This window comes from Girardinichthys multiradiatus, chromosome Y (genome assembly GCF_021462225.1).
Source record: "Girardinichthys multiradiatus isolate DD_20200921_A chromosome Y, DD_fGirMul_XY1, whole genome shotgun sequence".
NCBI classification, from domain to species: domain Eukaryota; kingdom Metazoa; phylum Chordata; class Actinopteri; order Cyprinodontiformes; family Goodeidae; genus Girardinichthys; species Girardinichthys multiradiatus.
The window spans coordinates 32,645,023-32,666,293 of record NC_061818.1 but is presented as its reverse complement, the minus strand read 5'-3'; the positions used below and the strand labels follow the sequence as shown (position 1 = coordinate 32,666,293).

Below are 21,271 nucleotides of genomic sequence, written 5' to 3'. Positions count from 1 at the left end.
AAAAAGCGGATAAAACTGATTTTTCATTTACATCCTGTACAACACAGGCAATTATTCACAGCCACCTGTTTTTCTTATTCAATCGCATCTAAATGTTTGTAGTGCAATAACAAAGAACACAGATATCTCCAAGGAATAAGGGTTGTCATAGTTCAGGCTGCTGCACCAGTCTGCAGTCTTTTCAGTTTCAAGCAGTTCACAGGGGAAAAAGCAAAGTAAAGCTTGACAATGAGTGTGCATTTAGATCAACAGATGATGTGTGTGACAAAGAAGATCAGTGATCTTTGAAAGCAAAGCTCGGCATGATCCAGAGCCTGAGACAGACACAAAGATCAGACAACGATGGATGAGTTGCGTATCTGCTACTCTGGTGGTGTGTGTGTGTGTGTTGTGTGTGTGTGTGTGTGTTTGAGATAATAAAACAGATGCTGGAGTTGAGGGAAACTGAGAGCAGACTTACTTCCATCTCTATTCTGCTGAGGGGTCTGGGAAGCAGACAGTAATGATGCTCTGTCTCTTGTGTGTTCTGTCTTGGCAGCATTGAGTTCTACTCTATAAACCTGCAACAGGACAACAGTCATGAGCATTAAATCAGCTCAGATCCATAAAGGGTGCTTGATGCCTTTCAAAGGCTTCACAGTCTACAAAGGGAAGTGCTGCTTTGATCAATATCTCTCATGCAAAGCGTGCAGACATGAGAGGTTAATGGACATTTAACCCTGTGTCACTTCCTGTGCCTTGTCTGCAAGCTAATGATTTCAAAGTCTTGGGACAATCATAATCAACAGCTCAGCCTTTTTGTTCGGATGTGTGTGAGCTGCAATACAGTCTGTATGTGAGACTGAAAGAGCAATAAAACAGAAACTTCAGTCCTCAGCTCAGGCCAACTAGAGTGTCTTCATTACTGGCTTAATAATGGCTTGTTTCTCTTAGCTGAATTTACTTTCCTATGACGTCTACAAACTACGGCAGTGTGTGTTCAGTCAAAACTGTAAACGGTCAGTCTCTTGCACTTTAACATATTGAATAAACTCTGTTCTTAAACTAGATTAGATGTGAAACAACCAGCATTTAACTCTTTGTTGAAATTAAGTAGGAGAAAGTAACGTTAATTTAACCTGCAATTTTAAGTTCGGTACAAGCCAGTTTATTTCAGTCCAATTACAATTCTTTTCAGTTATTTAGTAACTTTAATTCAGTTAGATTATCAAGCCACTACAGTTTAATCCTGTTACCAAGCAATTAAAATTCAGTCTAATTAAAATGCAGTTACAGTTCGGTCGAGTTATAATGATATTCTAACTCAATCCAGTTACAATTCAGTGCAATTACAGCGTGAATACAATTCAGTCTAATTACTATGCAATTTCAGCATAGTCCACTCATAATGCAATTAAACTCAGTTAAATTATAATGGAGTCCCAATTCAGTCCAATTATATTGCATTTATAATTGATTCAGATTATTATCCAATTACAGTACAGTCAGATTGTAATACAATTAAAACTCAGTCCAATTATAATAAAATATAGCTAAATTACAGTTCAATCAAATTTGTTCGGAAAACACATTTACACATTTCTTTACTGTAAATTTAAATGTGATGTGTAATGTAGTTTTTTTTAATCTGCCTGCACAGACTTGGTAAATTCTGGAGAACCGCTAACCGAGTAAACCAGGAATGTCTGGCTGTTGGACAAATGATTCTCAGGCTTCAGATTGAAGCTGCAAATCCTTGATAAGTGATTACATTGTATTAAAGGCATGTTTTTAAAGAGTAAATATATGTTAAAAAGCTTGCATGGAAAATTCCTCTCTCTAATTTAAAATGAAGCTACAATTATGCACTGGTACTTTGTGATGAACAATTTGCATGAATAAATTGACAGATTTGTTTCCTAACTGCATGCAAGAAAAAAATTTTATTATGTTAGATACAATGCGGACGTACCTTTTATTTATGTTCTAATATTCCAGTTGGATTCTGTTTGATTCTGAAGTGTGAGCAGACAATGTCTGTGCTGGGAATAAGGTCAGGGGCTTTTACACTAAACAATCTTAGTTTCTGGAGGTGGTGGCATTGTAAGATAAAGTTTTGTGCAGCCCATCTTTCACATAATAAAACACATGCTGTTTTGTACCAAAGAGAGGTGCACTGGGTCAAAGTAAATGCACCTCCTCTCCAAGGGTGCCTCGGCAGCTCCATGTGTTTATCCCTGTTTGAGCCAAAACTTTATTGAGGTAAAAGAAGCCACAGCTGTTCAGAACACAGGGTGGATGTAAGCAATAAAAAAGTTTGCATTACCTCTTAAAGAATGGAGCAACAACTCTGGTCACTTCTTTCAAAGCCTCTTCTAACCACCACAGCCCTGTCCTTCTAACTTCGTTTCACTGCTTCACAATGAAATCATTTGCTTCCCTGTAGGCTGCTACGACACTCAACTGGCAAAACTTGAAATGCTTCTCTTTAACTTTGAAGGTGGATTTTGAGAGGGATACAGCAGCAGGAGAGGAACGAAGATCAAGTAGCTTAATGATTTTTGATATATTTGACAAGGGTTTTTAGAGGATCTTGATTACCTAATAAGGATGTCAGCAACGTTTAGCTCAACACAAGTTCCCCCCCTTTTTTTTGTAATGTTTCCTTTTAGGTTCCAATGTGTTGGAAAGATATTAACTGAGGGTACAGAGTAATGCAGGGAAACTGGGGAGGCTTTGTAAGATAAGGATGCGCACTCTGTCTTCTCAATCAAATAACTCACTTCAGTTTTACTGTTATGTTTATTTTATTGTCTGCTCCAGTAAAGCAAGATTCTCCCTGAGGAGCTTTTGAATGAGCAGTTAGAGATGTCATGCTCCAGACAGACTGTCCTTACAGGGGAGTCAATTTCTCAGGGGACAAAAATCATAAATGTAGTCTTGACGCAAACCCTTGAGCCGTATTACTGTATGTAAATGCTGCACTAGGTTCCAACCCACCTCAGCATCCTATATGGTTTATTCTTGGCCTTCTGATGAAATCCAGCTGATGGTTGAAGTTTTCCTCCCTCCTTTCTGCAAATAGTTCTGCATCAGATCGATTTATCATTAATTAGTCTCACAGATGTAAGAGGGAAAAATGTATATATTTTAAAAGATTGCATGCTTTAAATCAAGTGAATGCCGACTTTTTTTACAGGATGTTTTATGCTTTTACTTTGCACACTATGGCAGGTGCTTGCTCCTTGCCAGGCATGATGGTTCTTAATAGCTCCTGCCATGGTGTTTGCTCCTTTCTCGCCCTCCTGCTACATCCATCTCAACCTGGACCCATCTTAAATTCAATTGACCTTTTGTTCCACCTCACATTGAATGGGCACAAACCAGCTCCACGGAGTCCAAAGCTTTCATTTTCTGTCCAGGCAACCACTCGTTCTCTCCTCAGCAGCACCATCACTATTTTTATTTATGCTTGGTCAGGGTCTCTTTTTGCTGCTTGCCTCTGTTGTTTGTGCTCTTGATTGTTATGGTAATTGGCCTTTATTTATGCCTCTTCAACTTGTGTCAAAAGCAGCACTTTGCCCCTCTCCTGACTCTCAGTGGAATTTTTTCTGTGTTTTTTAAAAAGTGCTGATGGAGGCCTGCTGTCACCCAGGACAGAAATGAACTCTGAATTGGTTCAGCGTGACAGGACTTGTTGGGTGAATTACCAGCCAATCATTTTGTTCAAATTCATCCGAACAGACTGGTTATAATTACATGCTGATGTCAAACGTAAAAGTACAGTTTTCTCAACTTTGCTTCATCTACATTTCCTCAGCTTTCTCTGAATTCTGCTTTAACTCTATGGCTGCCTCTCGCACCATCAGCAGCTCTGTGCTCAGAGTCTTCAACCCTTTTTTTTTAACCTCTTTCCACCCCAAGCTGCTCAGTTTCTTTTTCCCCCAATTATAACCTTAATAGAGGTCTGCAAGTGTGGGATACATATTTACGATGAACTTGCATCGCAACAGTACCTCATGTGTAACCGGCACCAATCAGGGCCTGCTGTCATACAATGTGGGGTTTGCTGACTGTTGGACTTTCCTGCAACTGGGTTCTTTTGACTGTTAGTCTGCAGTCTAAGCAGTACAGAACAGAGGCAATCTTGATGTAAAGAGATGAAGAGTGGATTTCCTGATACCATCCTGTAACATTTAGATGAACTCACTGTAAAAACAGTATCTGGATAGTTTTTGAAAGAACCTCTATAAGAACATGAATATTTTTAACATGTTTTGTTTGTGGCTTTGCCCTTTTACACAGTCTTGCAACAGATTCCTAACTGGATTTATTAAAGTGACTGATTTTATGTAGTAAATTTAAATTCAGTTCACATTGTCTAAAGGTCTGTATATATATATATATATATATATATATATATATATATATATATATATATATATATATATATATATATATATATATATATATATATATATATATATATATATTAAAACATTTAAAAAGCCACCACAAATCAAAGCTGTAGTAAAAATAGTTTTAAAATGAAAAATTATGCATTCACAACCAGAAGTAGTAAAAACCATCTATAAACAGACAAATGGCAAAAATACTATGTGAGAAATTACCATGTTGCTAAAAATGCCAAATAAAAAGGTGGTATTTTTGCATGGAGTTAGACCTAGTCCATGCAAAGATGAAACCGGTATTGTGTCAAAAAGTATTTAGAAAAAATATGCGTCAGCACAACGCATGGCTAAACTTGCACAGGTTCCATTAGCATCAACACAAAATGTCCTCTTTAGGAATAGATTGGTAAACAATAAATGAAACACAGTCTTGTACCTTAATTTTTCTATGGAGGTTAGCTGATAAGCACTTTGGATCCCTGTCCTGCTGCATAACCCAAGCGAGCCTGAGCTTAAAGTCCTGGACTAAAAGCTGGACATTCTCCTCAAGTATTTTCTGGTAGATAGAGGAATCTATGGTCAAATCAATTACAGCAAGTTGTCCAGGTCCTGAAGCAGCAAAGACCATTCCCACAATGTTTGACTGTCACTCCGATGTTCTTTTAATTAAATGCTGCATTGTTTTTTCTTGGTGTAAAAAGAAAAACACCCTCCAAGTAGTTCTACTTTACTCTTGTCAGTCTACCACATGTTTTAAAACTTTTTTTTGGGTATTCTCAAGGTGATTTTTGGTAAATCTGAGAGAGGCCTTATATGTTGTTTCTGGTCTGCACCCATTTTCATCTTTGAACTCTCCCATAGATGCAGTTTTTGCCCAGTCTCTTTCTTATTGTTGGTTCATGAATGTTGACCTTAACTGAGACCTGTGAGACCTGCAGTGCTTTATATGTTCTAGGTTTCTTTGTGACCACTTGAATGAGTTGTTGGAGTAATTTAGGTTGGATGGATACTCCAGGGATGATTAACCACTGTTCCATGTTTTCTCTATTTGTGGATAATTGTTCACTTTGGGTCAATGGAGTCCCCAAGCCTTAGAAATAGTGTTTCCACCCATTTCGGACTTTGTTTATTGTTTGTTGTTAAGTTTTTTTAGATCAAGAAATGTTGGTTTTTTTCAGACCTTTTCGCCTACTTCATTCTGTCAGACAGGTTCTTTTGAAGGGATTTCTTTATTCTACAGCTCTGGCAGTAATGAGATATGACCTGGATTTGGCTAGTGAAATTGAAATTAGCTTTCCAAAAATGTAGCTAATCGTAGTTATTTCATTATTTAAAAAGTTGTGACTCTGCTTTGAATTAGGACAGAGAGTGTTGCACTAACTCTTTCCTTTAATAAATGAAATCATTACTTGAAAACAGTTTTTTATTTAGATTTTTTTTAATTAAATTTTTAAATATTTAATGATCTGAACCATTGGAGTGTGACACAGAAGAAACACTTTTTCCACAGGATTATAACCTTTTAACACAAGGAGACTCTCTGTAATCCAAAGAATGAAAAACATTTTTAGTTATTTTTTGGCAGCTGAAGATGACAGTACTGTTTGCAGATGTCAAGCTCGTAAAAAACTGTACCACAAATACATTTTGGAATTCAATATATTTGTAACCCCCAATGTCAAAGTGCATAAAGGCGAGAAATGAATTCTGAATTAAATTTGTCATTTATTTATCCAGTGATTTTGCAACAGAGCGCCTGTTGAATTGTTCTGCATAGAGAGGCAGGTCATCGGGGGACAGCTGAATAAATGATGAGGGGGTGCAGGTCGTGTGCAGCTATTGTCTTTGTGCCATTCCATCACTAACAAAAAGAACCCAGTGGTGTTAAAAACAACACGATATTCCTTTTGTGCAGACTCCATTTGCCTCACGAGACAAAGGCATGCAGATCTTGAACAAGCCATTTCCTCCATGGAGTTAATCCATCAACATAAACTGCATTAGGGGAATAAATCTAGTTGTCAGACTTTTTAACATACCAAAGTGTCCAAATATTTGATTTGATTTACTAATTTCTCTGCATTCCAAAGTTGTGTAAAATGTGGACTTTTGCAGCAAACAACTGTTTCTTTGTGCCTTAAAGTGCAGCCGTGCACATTGAGCCACTGTCAGTTCCTAATGGTGGCAGGAGGGAGGGTGCCTCCACAGTCGCAGCCACATTCCTTTGATTGCCCAGATATTTTTACAAGTTTCCTAATAAGAGCTGGCTGTGTAACTATGAAGTCTGTTGCTGTACTTGTCCTTAAACTTGATTAAACTGCAAGAATAAAACTCAAGTGTGGATTACACAGATTAAATAAAACATGTACGATTAAAGACAAAAAAACATCTGTTAAGAAAAAGCAGAGACTCCTGAGCCTTTACTTTAACCTTTTTAACAGACATTTTGAGATAAGTAGGGGTTAAGTCTCCAATAAGCCTTAAATAATTCACTTTTGTGTGTATATTTCTCTGAGCAGCGCTCCTCATGTGATAAGGGGAGGTCACAGCTGTGTGGAAAACCCAAGAGAAAACTACACGCAAATATGCATGCCTAACTGTGAAAATCAGCATTCATTTGCATCTGCACAGTGCGATTGAGCTGCGGCGTGCTGGCGTGCGGGGCACTGTGCCTGCTTTGTGTTTTGCATGTGCTAATAACCTTTCGATCACCTTTCTGGTAGTTTCTAATTGACAGAAAGAGCCATATGTTTGGGATGAAAACCCTTGTGAGGTTAAATCTGGTCAAAATAAAAACTCACAGGAATTTTTTAAAATACACCATGACCTTGTACTATGTGTTGATGTGTGTCCACAGGTTCCACTTATTATGACAATGTAAGGCCGCTGGCGTACCCTGATTCAGACGCTGTTCTCATCTGTTTCGACATCAGCCGGCCAGAAACATTGGACAGCGTTATTAAAAAGGTTAGTGTTTTTATTTCTTTTCTCAAACACTTTACATCAGCAGTAAATATGTGCTTATAGAGTAAAACCAACAAGAAAACCAACCTGATCAGCTTTCCATAATGATGGCTTTCTGTGCCAGCAGCTTTTCATGCCCCAACAGTTGATGAAATCAGAGGTTGCAACCTCCCGTTTCTTTCTTTCATAAAAATATCCAGATGCTTGACCTGCATTGCCATAAAAAATAAAAGGTCAGCGTCTAAAATAAGAGGAGAGGCTTTGCAGCTGGGTGGCCTCAAGAAATATATCTTAAATGCAAATTAGTCTACCATATCTGATGAGCTGTTTTAGAGCCTGCTACTCCAAATGGGGCTTCAAGAATTTTAGAAATTTTAGTTTAGCTAAACAGTTGTCTGGACGTGAGGGCTGAATGTCAAAAATTTCAATGTGTGTAATAGTAGGGTAGAGTTCTCCATTGCGGTTTGTGAACAGTTTTTAAGTCAGTGGACCACAAATAGTGAAATATTTGAAGTACACAACTTTATTGGTTTTCTTTGCATGCATTTGTATCATGCAAACCAGGCCTCTGCTTTTTACTAGTATCACGTCTTGACTCCATGTGTGTGTATCTGCTCTTGAATTACACAGTTTGCAGGCTAAAGACTGTTCCCACGGTTCCTCCGTTGACGTGTTTAGTGGTCTGTGGGGAGCTGGTAAATTCCCTTGAAGTTTTTGCTGGTCTAACCCAAGATGGCTTATCTCAGTGGTCTCTGTCAACATTGCCTGCATCTCGTTTTAGCCTTTCCCTAGGAATTACATCGCAGGAGGGACTGCCATTACTCCTAGCCCCTATTTGTCACCCTGGTAATCCCTGAAACTCGGGGGACAATTGGAAAACCCATTGCACAGTCTGCATCCAAAATTAGACTCTTGACCTGTAGAAGCCAGGAGGTCTTAGAGGTCAGTAGATGACAGCTGGAGGAGGAGACGGGGTTAAAGAATCAAAGCTTTTGACTGGGTCCTATTGACAGAATGGGGAAAGATTAAAGGTGATGCTAAGCGTGAAGGATGAACTGACACCATGACATTTTGCACGCGGCAGGGGGTGTAACGCTGGGCTGTCTTGTATTTGCGTCGTAGGGAAGAGAAACAGTGTTGGTTCAGCTGTGTCTCAGAGTGACATTTAATCTTGGAGTGAGTTTAGAAGGAAGACACTTAGACCTTTTTCTAAGAAGAACCTAAAATAGATCTGTTGACAGAGAATGTATGAGGAATGAGTAATGTTCCTCGGGTAGGGTGGAAATCTGAGCTGGCATAAGATAACACATGGCTCAGCTCTTGCTAGTGAAACAGTGAACATTGCATGAGAGAGAAAAAACGATTTTTACCATTAATTTATATTTACAGAAATTCAATTCAGTTTATTTATATAGCACCGATTCACAGCACATGTCGTCTGAAAGCACATTACAAAAAAAAGTCAATTGAATTGAATCATACAGATTCCAAATCAAGTACATGCATTCCAGTTGATCGTAGTTATCAAACAGTGGAGTCAAATTCAGTTCATAATACAAATTGGTTAAATAGTTTTCTATCTAAGTAAACTCAGATTGCATTGACTCTGTGACTTGCAGCATTCACTCCTCCTTTATGAGAATCTAGCGACAGTGGACAGGGGCTTGCATTGTTTAATTGATTTTGCAGCAATCCCTCATACTAAACATGCATGTAGCAACGGTGGAGAGGAAAACTCCCTTTTGACAGGAAGAAACCTCCAGCAGAACCAGGCTCAGTGCCACGACCGACTGGGGGTTTGAGAGAACAGCAGAGAGACAGAAAGAACACCGAGGCACTGATAATAAGTCCTCCTGCCCCAGAAGTACTTTCTATGTTAAAGAAAAGTAAAAAGTTAATAACAGTAGAAGCTCCTTTAGTGACGTCATCTAGGAGAGAAACACAGCTAAGTAGATAATCTCTGAGCCAGTTGTCAAGTCTGTTGGAGTAAAAACTCAGTAGCTATGTCTAAGCGAGAGACAGAATTAAACACTGAAAGACAGGGCCAAGTGTATCATCTGTAGAAGGAGAAGGTAATGCACGCAGATAATGCAAAATTGGGGAGTAGTAGGAAAATGTAGCAGAGGGAGGGACAGTGGTCATTATGTCCTCCAGCAGTCTAAGCCTATAGCAGCATAACTAACATAACCTAAGCCACTCAAAATATAAGCTTTATCAAAAAGGAAAGTTTTAAGCCTAGCCTTAAAAGTAGACAGGGTGTCTGCCTCACGGACTAAAACTGGGAGCTGGTTCCACAGGAGAGGAGCCTGATAACTAAAGGATCTGCCTCCCATTCTACTTCTAGAGACTCTAAGAACCACCAGTAAACCTGCAGTCTGAGAACGAAGTCCTCTGTTAGGAACATATGGAACAATCAGATCTCTGATATATGATGGAGCTAGATCATTAAGGGCTTTATATGTGAGGAGGAGAATTTTAAATTCTATTCTGGATTTAACAGGGAGCCAAAGAAGGGAAGCTAAAATAGGAGAAATATGACCTCTCTTTTTAATTTTCATCAGAACTCTTGCTGCAGCATTTTGAATCAGCTGAAGGCTTTTAACTGCATTTTGTGGACATCCTGATAGTAACGAATTACAATAATCCAGCCTTGAAGTAACAAATGCATGGACTAGTTTTTCAGCATCATTCTTGGACAGGATGTTTCTAACTTTGGCAATGTTCCAGAGGTGAAATAAGGAAATCTTACAAATACTAGAAATATGTTTCAGTCATTATCATTATTACCTTTCACCAGTGCTGTTCCAGTGCTATGATGAGCTCTTAAAACCTGACTGAAAATCTTTTAACAGGATATACGGTATAAATGCCCACTCACCTGATTATCAACTATTTTCTCAAAAGAAGATTCGACATAGGTCTGTAATTTATTAAGTAATTTTGATAAAGAGAACGTTTCCTAAGTAAAGATTTAGTTACAGCTACCTCAAAAGCCTGTGGTACATATCCGTTTACTAAGGATAGATTAATCATATCTAAATATGATGGGGGGCTGTAATCAAAGGGAACACTTAAATAATTTGGTTGAGATTTGGTCTAACATAAGGGTTGAATGATTAGTTGAAGCAAATGTTTTTGATAACTCAGAAAGCTCAACTGGATTAAAACACAGATCAGGTTCTATAGTTACTGCCAATGCCATCTCACTTACTGAGGACAATGTGATCAAAGATGATTATGGTAAAGAATTTGTGGTTCTTGTTCAGAGTAGCCATCCCTCAAAGTATTTATTCAATGTTTACTCTTAAATAAAGTTTCTTATGGTGACACATATATCAAATTTATGATGGGGTATTTAAGAACCATTCAAAAACTGAATTATCATCTTTCATTGTTATCTGCAAACCTTACTGCTGTTAATAACAGTGACAAATTCCTGCTTGCAGTCTCCATTCAGATTTGTAACAAAATAAACAGAGACACCAAAATCCTCTGGGGTCAATGAACCATAAGCAGAAAGACCCTAACTGTTTTGTTAAGTAGTCATTACCTCAACTTATATTGTCAGAGACGTTATTGTATATGACATGTTTTCTGCTATCAAAAGAAAATAACATATTCAAAAACCTGAAATTGATCAATGAGGCTAGATGTTTCCTTTTGTAGTTGTTTCTGGCTGATATTTTATGTACTTTGTTCTTAGGGCAGTGACAGTGTAACCTTTGCCAAGGCAATACAAATATCTATTTCTATTCAAAGTTCTGTGTAAGAACAGAAAGAAGAAATAAGTACTGCATTCAAATTAATTTGTCTTCCTTTCTGCCGGAAATGGTCACTGTTTTTATTTCAGCAACAGCAGCCAAAGCACATCATGCATGATAGAGTAAAAGTAAAAAATATTATTATTATATTTTAATAAAATAAATTATTATATTAGTGATTAACACAGCTAGCACAGTCAGAAAATGTACCTTTCCAAAGTCTGCTATCAGTACCAAACAAAGCATGTTGCATGATAAAGAGAGGTTTAAAGCTCCACGGTTAAAACAGGACAATTTAGCTGTACTCTGCTTAGCCTGCCTGCTGTCTGCAGAAAGTTTTGCTCTCTCTTGCTCCCCCGTAGCCTGAATTAATCACTGACATGTTGTAGATGGTGCAGTTTCTCTGATCCTGATAGTCTTCTGAAGTAGTTAAACAAGATTGTTTTTTCTCATTGTTAATCTGTTTTTTGACTTACAACACAGTCATTGTGTAGCATAAATATAGCCTGGTAACTATCAGTCAACAATATGTATTTTCATATTCAAATCTGTGATACTAAATTCAATGATGGGCAGCATATCTCTACTCCAGAATTGGCAATTCTTTGCATTAATGGTTCAAATTTGTTAAAGTGGAGTTTGCGTAATTGTTATTTGCAGTCATAATCGTACCTGTTGTAAACAGCAAAGTCTACTCTATTTGCTCAGAAGTTCTGTTTCACCTAAGGTTTCAGCTATATGTTAGTCAGAGTGGAGCTGCTCTAAAGCAGATTTATGATATTTTAGAGTAACTGCATTCTCAAACAAAAAGAAAAGAAATATTGGTGTTCATGCAAACATTAAGAGAACTTTTAAAACTGTAACTTTTAAATATGACATTTATTCACTACAAAACTGTGATGTTGAGCCCCCTCCGACAGTGGTAAGATACTGACAACTAGTAACAACTCCACAGAACCCCATGTCAAAAAATCCAGAGTATTCCCTCAAGGTACTAAAGACTTCTTTTTTTAGATATTTTTTTTCGGCACTAGAGGCCTTTATTTTTGATAGTAGGTAGACAGGAAAGAGGGGCAAAGAGAGAGGGAGACATTTGGCAAAGGTCGCCGGGTATGGGACTCGAACCCAGGACAGCCGCTTCGAGGACTATAGCATCTATATGTGGTCGTACGCTTAACCCTACACCAGCGTTGCGCCGTACTAAAGACTTCTTGAACAGATTTTCTCAGTTTGTGTTGATTATTATTCCCTAACTAAATCATAAACTACAACTGCCTATGGAATATCATAAGAAGAAAGAGATTTAGCGCTTTCAGGTTTTCGTAATCATCTGTGTATGTTTGTGGATTGCTGGAACAAATTAGAAGAAGATGTTGCAAGAATGACTTTAAAAAATTCCTTTTTTATAACAGAAGAAGAACATAAAAATCTTGGGAATGTTCAAAAATATGCAAAATAAAAATAAAAGAGTAGTTTTGTTTAAAATCCACAAAAAACATTACTTCATTCAGTTATTTGCAGAAACAGAACATTCAGGGTTATATGCAAACTCTTACACAATTAAACCATTTTCATTACTCTGCAACTCCTCTGCATGACAAAAAAAAACGTAATTATTGCAGCAATGATCTCGCTCTGGAAGACCGAAGTTTCAACTGTACCTCAGCTCAGCTTTTGGTGTTTTTTTTTTGTAAGTGATGATGATATAGGTGTTTTTTTTCCTTCTGTCTCTGCAGTGGCAAGGAGAAACGCAAGAGTTTTGTCCCAACGCCAAAGTGGTGCTGGTGGGCTGTAAGCTTGACATGAGGACAGACGTCAACACCCTGAGGGAACTCTCTAAACAGCGACTAATCCCTGTCACTCATGAACAGGTGAGAATAAGCTGGAGATGGATATCTGAGATAAAAAAGGGGGTTGGGATGAATACAGAGGTAGTGTTTCCTCAAAGAAATTTACCAGAGAATCCTTGGAAGAAAAAATCAAAACGGCAACAAATGCAGAAGGGAAATCCGCAGGAACATTCATTTTGTTTTACATTTTTAGTAAGATGGTATACAACATGATCAACTACTACTAAGTGCAGTGTAATATCCTTTGAGGGTGCTTTGCTTTGGTTGGCATATTGACCAGAATTTGCTGAGACGTAGTTTTAAGGCTGCTTATTTTAAAGGCTGCTCAAGAACAAGTGGTAAGTGGAGTTTATGCAGATTTAGGGATTTTAAAAATGCAGAATGAATTGAAAACGGACATTGATAAACGGGCGAGTCCTTTTATCATGTGCAGCCATGACTTTGAGCAAAGGATGCGAGGAGAAGAGGACAGGAGGGTGATGATAAACTGTAAATCTGAGAATTTTAACCAGCTCTCATTGTGCTCGTTACTGTTCTTCTGTTTTAGATGCACAACAATAGGAGACTTTTGCCAAAAGTCTATGGAGGTAAATTTGTCTCAATATTATTCAATCAAAAAAAAACTAATCTCAATAAAAAAAAACTAATCTCAATAAAAAAAAACTAATCTCATTAAAAAAAAACTAATCTCAATAAAAAAAAATAAATTGTGGTCAAAACGTTTGGAATATTCAATCAAAAAAAACTAATCTCAATCAAAAAAATATTAAGTTGTGATCAAAACGATTTTTTTTTTTTTATGGAATATTTTATTTTGGGGAGAAAAAAAATTGTTTGAAAAAACTTTTTGTTTAAAATGACTCATTTTTTCTCACGAAGAGAAAAAAGTTATTTGCAAAACATAAACTTTTATTTGCGCATGTCAAAAATCTTTGGTTACGACTCTCGCTCTTTTGGTTTTGACGCTCTCTGTTTTTGGTTGAACTCAAAGAATTTTGAGTTCTGGAAACATGAACATCCTGGGCAACAAAAATATATAAAACAAAGAAATTACTGATAAATAGAATAGCAGGTCCTATGCAGACTACATTAAGTGGTTGTTTTGTTCCTTTTTGGTTTCAATTTAGTTTCAAGGCAGCGGTGTTTTGAGATACCCAAAAAAACGAGTCTAACAGCAGATGCTGGAGCTGTGCACACAAACATTTTGGTGCTCTAATCCAATGGCTTGTGTTGTTATCCTGTTGTTGATCTCAAATTGATTTAGAGCAGAGCTGAAGAGTCGCCAACGAGAGTGACCACTGGGTGAACTCCAGATATTTCCACTTTAATCTGCCCGAGATTCGATCAGCTCCCCCCCTCCACCTGCCACAGCTGAATCTAAAACCGCTGTTCCACCTGATGAGGGCTTCATTGCTCATTACATGTACCTCAGAGCACCTGTGATAGAAATCAAACCACGTCAGCTGGAAGTGTAAGAGAGCATGTGGTTTAAGTTCCATCCTGTGTGTATAAACCTCTACATGCGAATTAAAAGCTGCTCATGAAACAAAAGAGATCAGCCCACTCAGAAGTGCATCACTGAGTGAGGCCAAGGGATTTCAAAGTCATTCGATCTTAAGCAAACAATTTGCAGTCTTAATTATCTGTGTATATTGTTACATTACTCAGGGGTAATCTTCAGAGCTAGATGGGTTCTATTTGAGTTTAGTCTCTCTGAGTGGCTTCACTGACTACATCAGTTGTGATTGTTTTTGTTTTCCCACAGACTGAGAATTATACAACTGTGTTTTCGTGTGTCAGATGAAGAACCTTTATTTATCTAATGACTCTTGGCTTTCTGTGAATTAGACTCTTTTTCTGAAAGCTACATTTGGTATTCAGCAATCTACATATGTTTTAAACTTTCCCTAATTTATTTACACTTTGCTATATAGCAGCCAGACTTTACCTCTGAAGTGTTAAAGTGAACTTGATTCAGTATTGACTGCTTTTACACCCTTTTTATTTCTGTTTTGGTATTAACCAAAGAAAAAGACCTAGGCCTTCACAGGGCTTCTATGCAGTCTGGAAATAATAAGTTGTTTTGAAGGAGATGCTAAATACCTCCAAATGAAATGAACCATCCATCCATCAGTCTGTCCGTCCTCTTTAACTGTTTATCTGTGCATGGTGATGATTGGGTTGGTGCCTATCTTCAGCTTTTTAGACATACTGTACGTATGTTATAGATTCATAGTAACCGTTTGTGTTTTATTCTTAATAAATTTGGATAAAAGAGTAAAAGATCTTGAAATCTGTGCTTGGAAAAGTATAGAATTTGATGTGAAAATTTGAGGAAACCTTGTCGAAGCCATTGTGTCAGTCTTCCTTTCAGAAACCCTATGCCTGACACAGGACCCGAGAGCTTCCTGCTTTACTGTAAAGTTAGCTCTTAAGAAATCTCTTTATGATCCTAAAAAGCTGTAAATGTTGAAAGAAATTAAACTTTGAAAGACATGAAGAAAACCAGTCAAACTATTCATCAAAATAGCTTATGAAAACTGCAACAAACTCCTTGGAAGCAAATGTTTTTAGACTTTTGTCAATTGTATATGTATGCAGCTATGGTTTTCCATGTGGGCTATATAGGAGGTTGCCCAGAGTGCCATTAATAAGGGGCAGCATGGGAACCAAATAAAAAAATATAATCTGTTTGTTGTACCATGAGCAAGTGTTCTTTTGTGTTAATACATGTGTAGTCAATGGGGAGTTGACGCCCAGGGCACCATTCATGCAAGTTTGTATGCATCAAAAATAATTTAAAAGAATTAGAAAGCAGAGAAGAATAAATATTATAGAAGATCCTTGCAACCTAAATGTTTTAAGAAACTCTTCTCCTTCCTGTTTTTTTATTGTTTGAGACACATTTTGCTAAGTTGACATGTACCTCTTTGTTAATAACATCTCATCTCTTTCCTGTTCCAGGGCAGCGCAATAGCCCGACAGATGGGGGCAGTCGCCTATGTGGAGTGCACCGCCAAGGTTTCTGAGAACAGCGTGCGAGACGTGTTCCACATTACTACTTTAGCATCTGTGCGACGACCGCACAACCCGCAGCTAAAACGCAGCAGTTCCCGCAGAGGCCTGAAGAGGGTGTCACAAGTCCCCCTGCCACCTCTGACGGGTCGGACTGAGCAAACGGACCAAGCCCCAGCCATGCGGAAGGACCGGGCCAAGAGTTGTATACTAATGTAGAGTCCAAGCCTCAGTCATATACAGTATATATGTAAATACACAAAAACAGAAATATATGAAAGAGAAAGTCTATTTATTATTTGATGGTTCTGTTTTGTGCATCTTCAATTATTTGCACTGTAGACAAGGGAAGAGAGAAAAACACTGCTCCATGAAAACGAATGCTTTGGACTTTATTTCCCTTTTTTGCTGTGTGTGTGCATATTGTAGAAGCTGTTTACCTCTTTGTGTTGTTTTGAAACCATGGAAAATTGTACTAACCCTCTGGAAATGCAGAAGCTGCGATAGTGGAAGTGCCGTCTCGTCGGAGGGAATTAAAGTGAAATTAAGGATGGCAGAGCGGAGAGTGGCCTAGTGAGGGGAGCCGTGTTGGTTCAGGATATCTGCAAATTAAACTTGTTGTTTTCACGGAAAGTGTTGCTTGGCAGAGATGAGCTGCCTGAAGATACTTCCTGTTGCCATATTTGCGAGAAAAACAAGCAAAGCCACCATTTATGCTGACAGTGGACTAGCGTTTAGCTGAATGATGGGGGAAAGAGACGGAAATGTTGTTATTGATGTGTGTGTGTATGAGAGAGAGAGAGAGCACTACCACCAAAAGTGCATTTTAGGAAACAAGTATTGAATTCTTTGTTTCAGTTTAACACTATTTCTTCTCATTTGCTTCAGTTGTGCCAGTTTGATTCACTGAAATTAATGCTGTTAACACAATTTCAAAGATACTTCTTTGTGGAAAAATAAAAAAAGGTTGAAAACTGGGAGTATTTTGTTGTACTTAAACTCTGGGAATGTTCAATTTCTGGTTAAATTGTATTTCATGGTTTTCATTATTTTAATGGCATTGAACCCGCTACAGATAGATTACTATTGTTTTTTTTTTTGTCACATTTAAAAGGTTCAGATAATTGAAGAATTTTTAATATCAAAGATAACCTCAATACAAAAAGCAGGTTTAAAATAATGATTTAATTAATTAAAGAAAAAAGCTATCCAAACCAACCTAGTCCTAAATGTGAAAAGGGACAGACAGAGAGACAGACAGACAAAAAAAATCATAATTTCAGTACTGCATTTTGTATTCACTCCCCTTATCTTTGTCTAATATGAAAATTTGTTTTATGACCTGAAACATTAAAGTGTGACAAACAGGCAAAAAACAGAAGAAATCTCTAGAAAATTAATAAAATAAAATAAAAATTAACTCCTTAACTCTATTTAGACTCCAAAATATATTTTTTTTCTTGTTATTTCTGTTCATGTTATGCATTAAGCCCAATACCTGCACTCCTGTTGCCATTAAAGTCAAAAGATTCACTCACAGTGATTTGCACGCAATACAACCTGTTTAGCTGGCAAGAACAGCTCTATTGCTGCAGCACCACTAGAGAACAACTGTTTAAAATGACACAGTGATTCAATTTCATGGTTAAGACTTGTTTTCTTAACCTGATAATAATTTTACCTTTAGGCTGAATCTTAAACTGAAAAAAATGTAGGTTATTTCTCTCTCTAAAATGCTGAATTAGTTATCCTCAATCCTGACACTTTGTCCAAGATAGCAGGACCTTTAATCACCAGGCACTGCATGCACCCTCATAGAGTTTTGTTAGACGTTATGAAAAAAAAAAAAACTTGTGTAAAAGGGCTGAAAAATATTGGGGAAACATGCAGTATGGGATATTGGTAAATATCGTGATGGAGACATCAGTTGGGATAAACCTCCTATTTCTTACTCAGATCTTCTCTTCTGCTTTTTGTCATTCCCACTCTGTGTTTCAGCCTCTGAGCCAATATAATCTGCAGGCCATTTAACTAGAGTGATGTAGCCACAACATGATCATTATGTGTGCTTACATAATTACACTGGCATTGCAGAGCCAATGAGCAACAACATCCATTTATTATAGTGGAGCATCACTCACCTGTTCACTGGTAGGTAAATATCTGGTTTCAACTATATGTCAGCAACACATTTCCACTAATGTAGGAGAGAGGAAACAGCAGGTTGCAGCAGATGCTCACTTCTCATAGACACCTGCTTCAACATTCACTACTAATTAGGCCCCTTGGTTACTCACCCAGTCAGGTAAATAGTATTACTAAGTATAGAAAGAAAGATTCCTCCAGCAAATAAAAATAAAATCTTCTCAAAATAAAATTTATAGTAAATTTGATAAAATCATCTGCTTTAAATCACTTTTCACCAGTGTCCTCATAACATTATACAGAGGTATGGTTGAGACTGTGTTGATGTACTGCATCTCACAGTGTTACTCCAGCTGCAATATGGCATACTATTGTGCCCTGCAAGGGACAGTGAGGGGAACTGAGACGATCATTGGTGAGTCCCTACCCCATGACCTGTTTTATTTTATTACATATTGCTACTAAAGTAAAAACAAAATATTGTCATTAAGTATAGCTTGTTGCTGCAATCACAATGTAACTCATTTAGGTATAAACAGAAGCAAAAAATAGCCCTGAATGAAAAACTCAAGATTTAAAATTGTTATTTTATCATTGTACTGTACACTGTCAGCTTAGACAAGAGCGACCATCTGGCATTGTATTAGCACAAACTGATACACATTCATGAATCCACCATTATTGACAAATAAAATAAACAAGTACAATAGATATTGCCACAAAGCTGTTTTTCTGGGATGATCTTGCTTAGCTTAGCAAAACAAATTCTTTACTAAATGGATCTGTCCAGTTTAGAGAAAAATATACAGAAATGCACTGAAAGCATTTGATGCATTATAGATTAAAGAGCTGGAAAAAAAAGTACACTCCTGATTTCCTTTTAAAAACGTCTGCATCTGTAATCCTCAGCTTGGAGACAAGCTAAGGCAGCATGAATGAGTGTGGTCTGTTTTACCATAATGCTGCAACATTTTCAAATCTAAGATTTTAGAGTTTTACTTTAATATATTTCCCACCAGGAGTATGAAATTTCAGCGTCTGTGGACTGTCTCTCATACTGGAAGTCATGTACCTGAAGAATTAATAGCATTGTATCTTGCAGAACATTCTCTAAATCTTTAAAGTACTGGTTGTTTATTACTCATATCTGGCATTATACCATGGATTAGTGTATTTAATTGTTTGTTTCTGCTTTTTAAATATTCCTTTATTTTGCACCAATGACCAATGATTCAATAGTTGTTGTCCCTTAAAAATAATAAAATCCCATTTTCTTCAATGTTTTCACAGCATCTTAACTTTTTGGAGACCCAAAACTTGCTGCTGCTACTTTGGGAAGATAATTCTTTTAGCACACGTTTTATAACACATTTTAGGTCTCTCGGGTAGAAGACTTTTTTATGTTAGAAAAGTAGAGCTTCATCAGTCCTACATGGATGAAGATGTCACTGAGCTGTATGAAAGTGCTGGCTGCAGCTAGAAAAAAGCTGTGAAAAGGTGCAGGATTTGCTATGCCCCCACAGTTTAAACTGATACTTGAGAAGGTTAGTCAGGAGACAGCATCTCTGCTGCTTTGTCTATTAAAGCAGTCATCCAGACATTGATTTAGATGCGTGCGTCCTGTCAAGATGAATACAAATCAGCAGCTGCTTTGTTAAATAAATCAGATGGGCATCAGGCATTATCTTGACGATCTACTCCAACTCACACCCAGGATTATTACTGCAGGATGTCTCGCCTCCGTTTGAGCAATCTAATCAGCCATTTGCCCTTTAACGCTGAGACAGCATGGGGATTAGAAGTACCTTTGTGGATTCACTCCTCTGGCTCTGCATTCTTTGGTTTCCCTGCTCTTTTTTAATTTTTCAAGCGGCATAAATGAGCAAAGAGTTCAGTCAGCCTGTGTCTGAGAGAGCAGAGTTGACGTCATTCACACATTAAACCCATAATTCTAGATGTTCCTGCCTAATTATGACGACTTGCAGACAGGGTCACGTCCCCATGGTGTTAAAAAAGGAGAGAGATTAAGAGCAGGAGAGAGGTGGTGCTTCCTGCCTGCTGACAAAAGGCAAAGCACAGCCACCAATTGCATACAGTCATGAGAGAATTTGTAATGAGAAGCGGTATGTGACCAAGCAGAACTCAAACACGTTTTACCAAGAAGTCAGCAGAGGTTTTTGGCATTCCTCATTCATGGTGCGGGAATTGACCATCAGTGTACTGCATAAGGAAGTGCCTTTCAGGGTGTACTAATCTAACAGAATTTCCTCTGACATCTTTTCCAACTTTTTATTTCCATATTTACTAGCAGTTAAATCCCAACAGGTAGAGATGGACCCCTCCCTGAGGTGTTTAAGCAATTAAAACCCAGCCCATTGAGATTAAATAAGCTATGGTTTAATACTTTCTGCCCTAAAGTGATGCTAATTAAAGTTTGCAAGCATGTGTTTATTTACATTTTCCCATGTCCATATTTGCACTAGTTACCAACATCTTTTTATACACAGAAACGTAGGATAATCTCAAATTGTTTACTTTGAACTGTGAAACGGGGAGAGATTGACTAAAAGTTCAGAATCCAAGGTTGCATGTGTTTGAACGAACTGAGCAAAAGCAGATCTGACCCAAACAAATACTGCAATCAGTATACACCTTTTGAGTTTTTAAAAAAGTGCAGACTTTCTGCCATGACTCAGAACAAAAGTTTTAAGGCTTTCACTTCTTAAACGCTGATTGATTTTCACTTTAGCAGGAAATGCATTGCCCTATATGAACCAGTGAGAAGAGATTACTTCACGGTTCTGTTTATCTCTGTCTATATTACATTAAATGCAAAAACATTCTCCCCAAATATCCATGTGGTGCTGAAGATGAGTATCACCATACAGGAAAACGAAAAAAAAGAAAAACGATTTTCCTTTGAAATATCTCCAGATATGCTGAAATAGTTGGAGCACAATTTAGGCAACAGACACATGAACAGCACGGGTCTTAGACTTTTCACTCAGAAGAGCAATAATTTAAATCCACTTTGGTTGACTGTTTGTCTGTAATAAGTAAAATATTATTTTAGTTAAATCTTTCTGATTTCTACCTAAAAAAATGACTGGGTCGTGTGGTACTGTGCCTGAGCAGAAATATGTAA

General features: G+C 37.5%; 1 protein-coding gene across 1 annotated transcript in view; it reads left to right on the top strand.

Annotated features, from left to right (window-relative positions):
• Positions 1-16,961, top strand: part of LOC124864482 (rho-related GTP-binding protein RhoN-like) — a 36,695-nt gene extending 19,734 nt beyond the window's left edge. The window contains exons 3-5 of the mRNA XM_047359279.1: positions 7,249-7,358; positions 12,853-12,987; positions 15,931-16,961. Coding sequence (XP_047215235.1) covers positions 7,249-7,358; positions 12,853-12,987; positions 15,931-16,200 — 515 coding nt within the window. The 3' untranslated portion in view covers positions 16,201-16,961. The remainder of the gene's footprint in view (positions 1-7,248; positions 7,359-12,852; positions 12,988-15,930) is intronic.
• Positions 16,962-21,271: the final 4,310 nt, after the last annotated feature.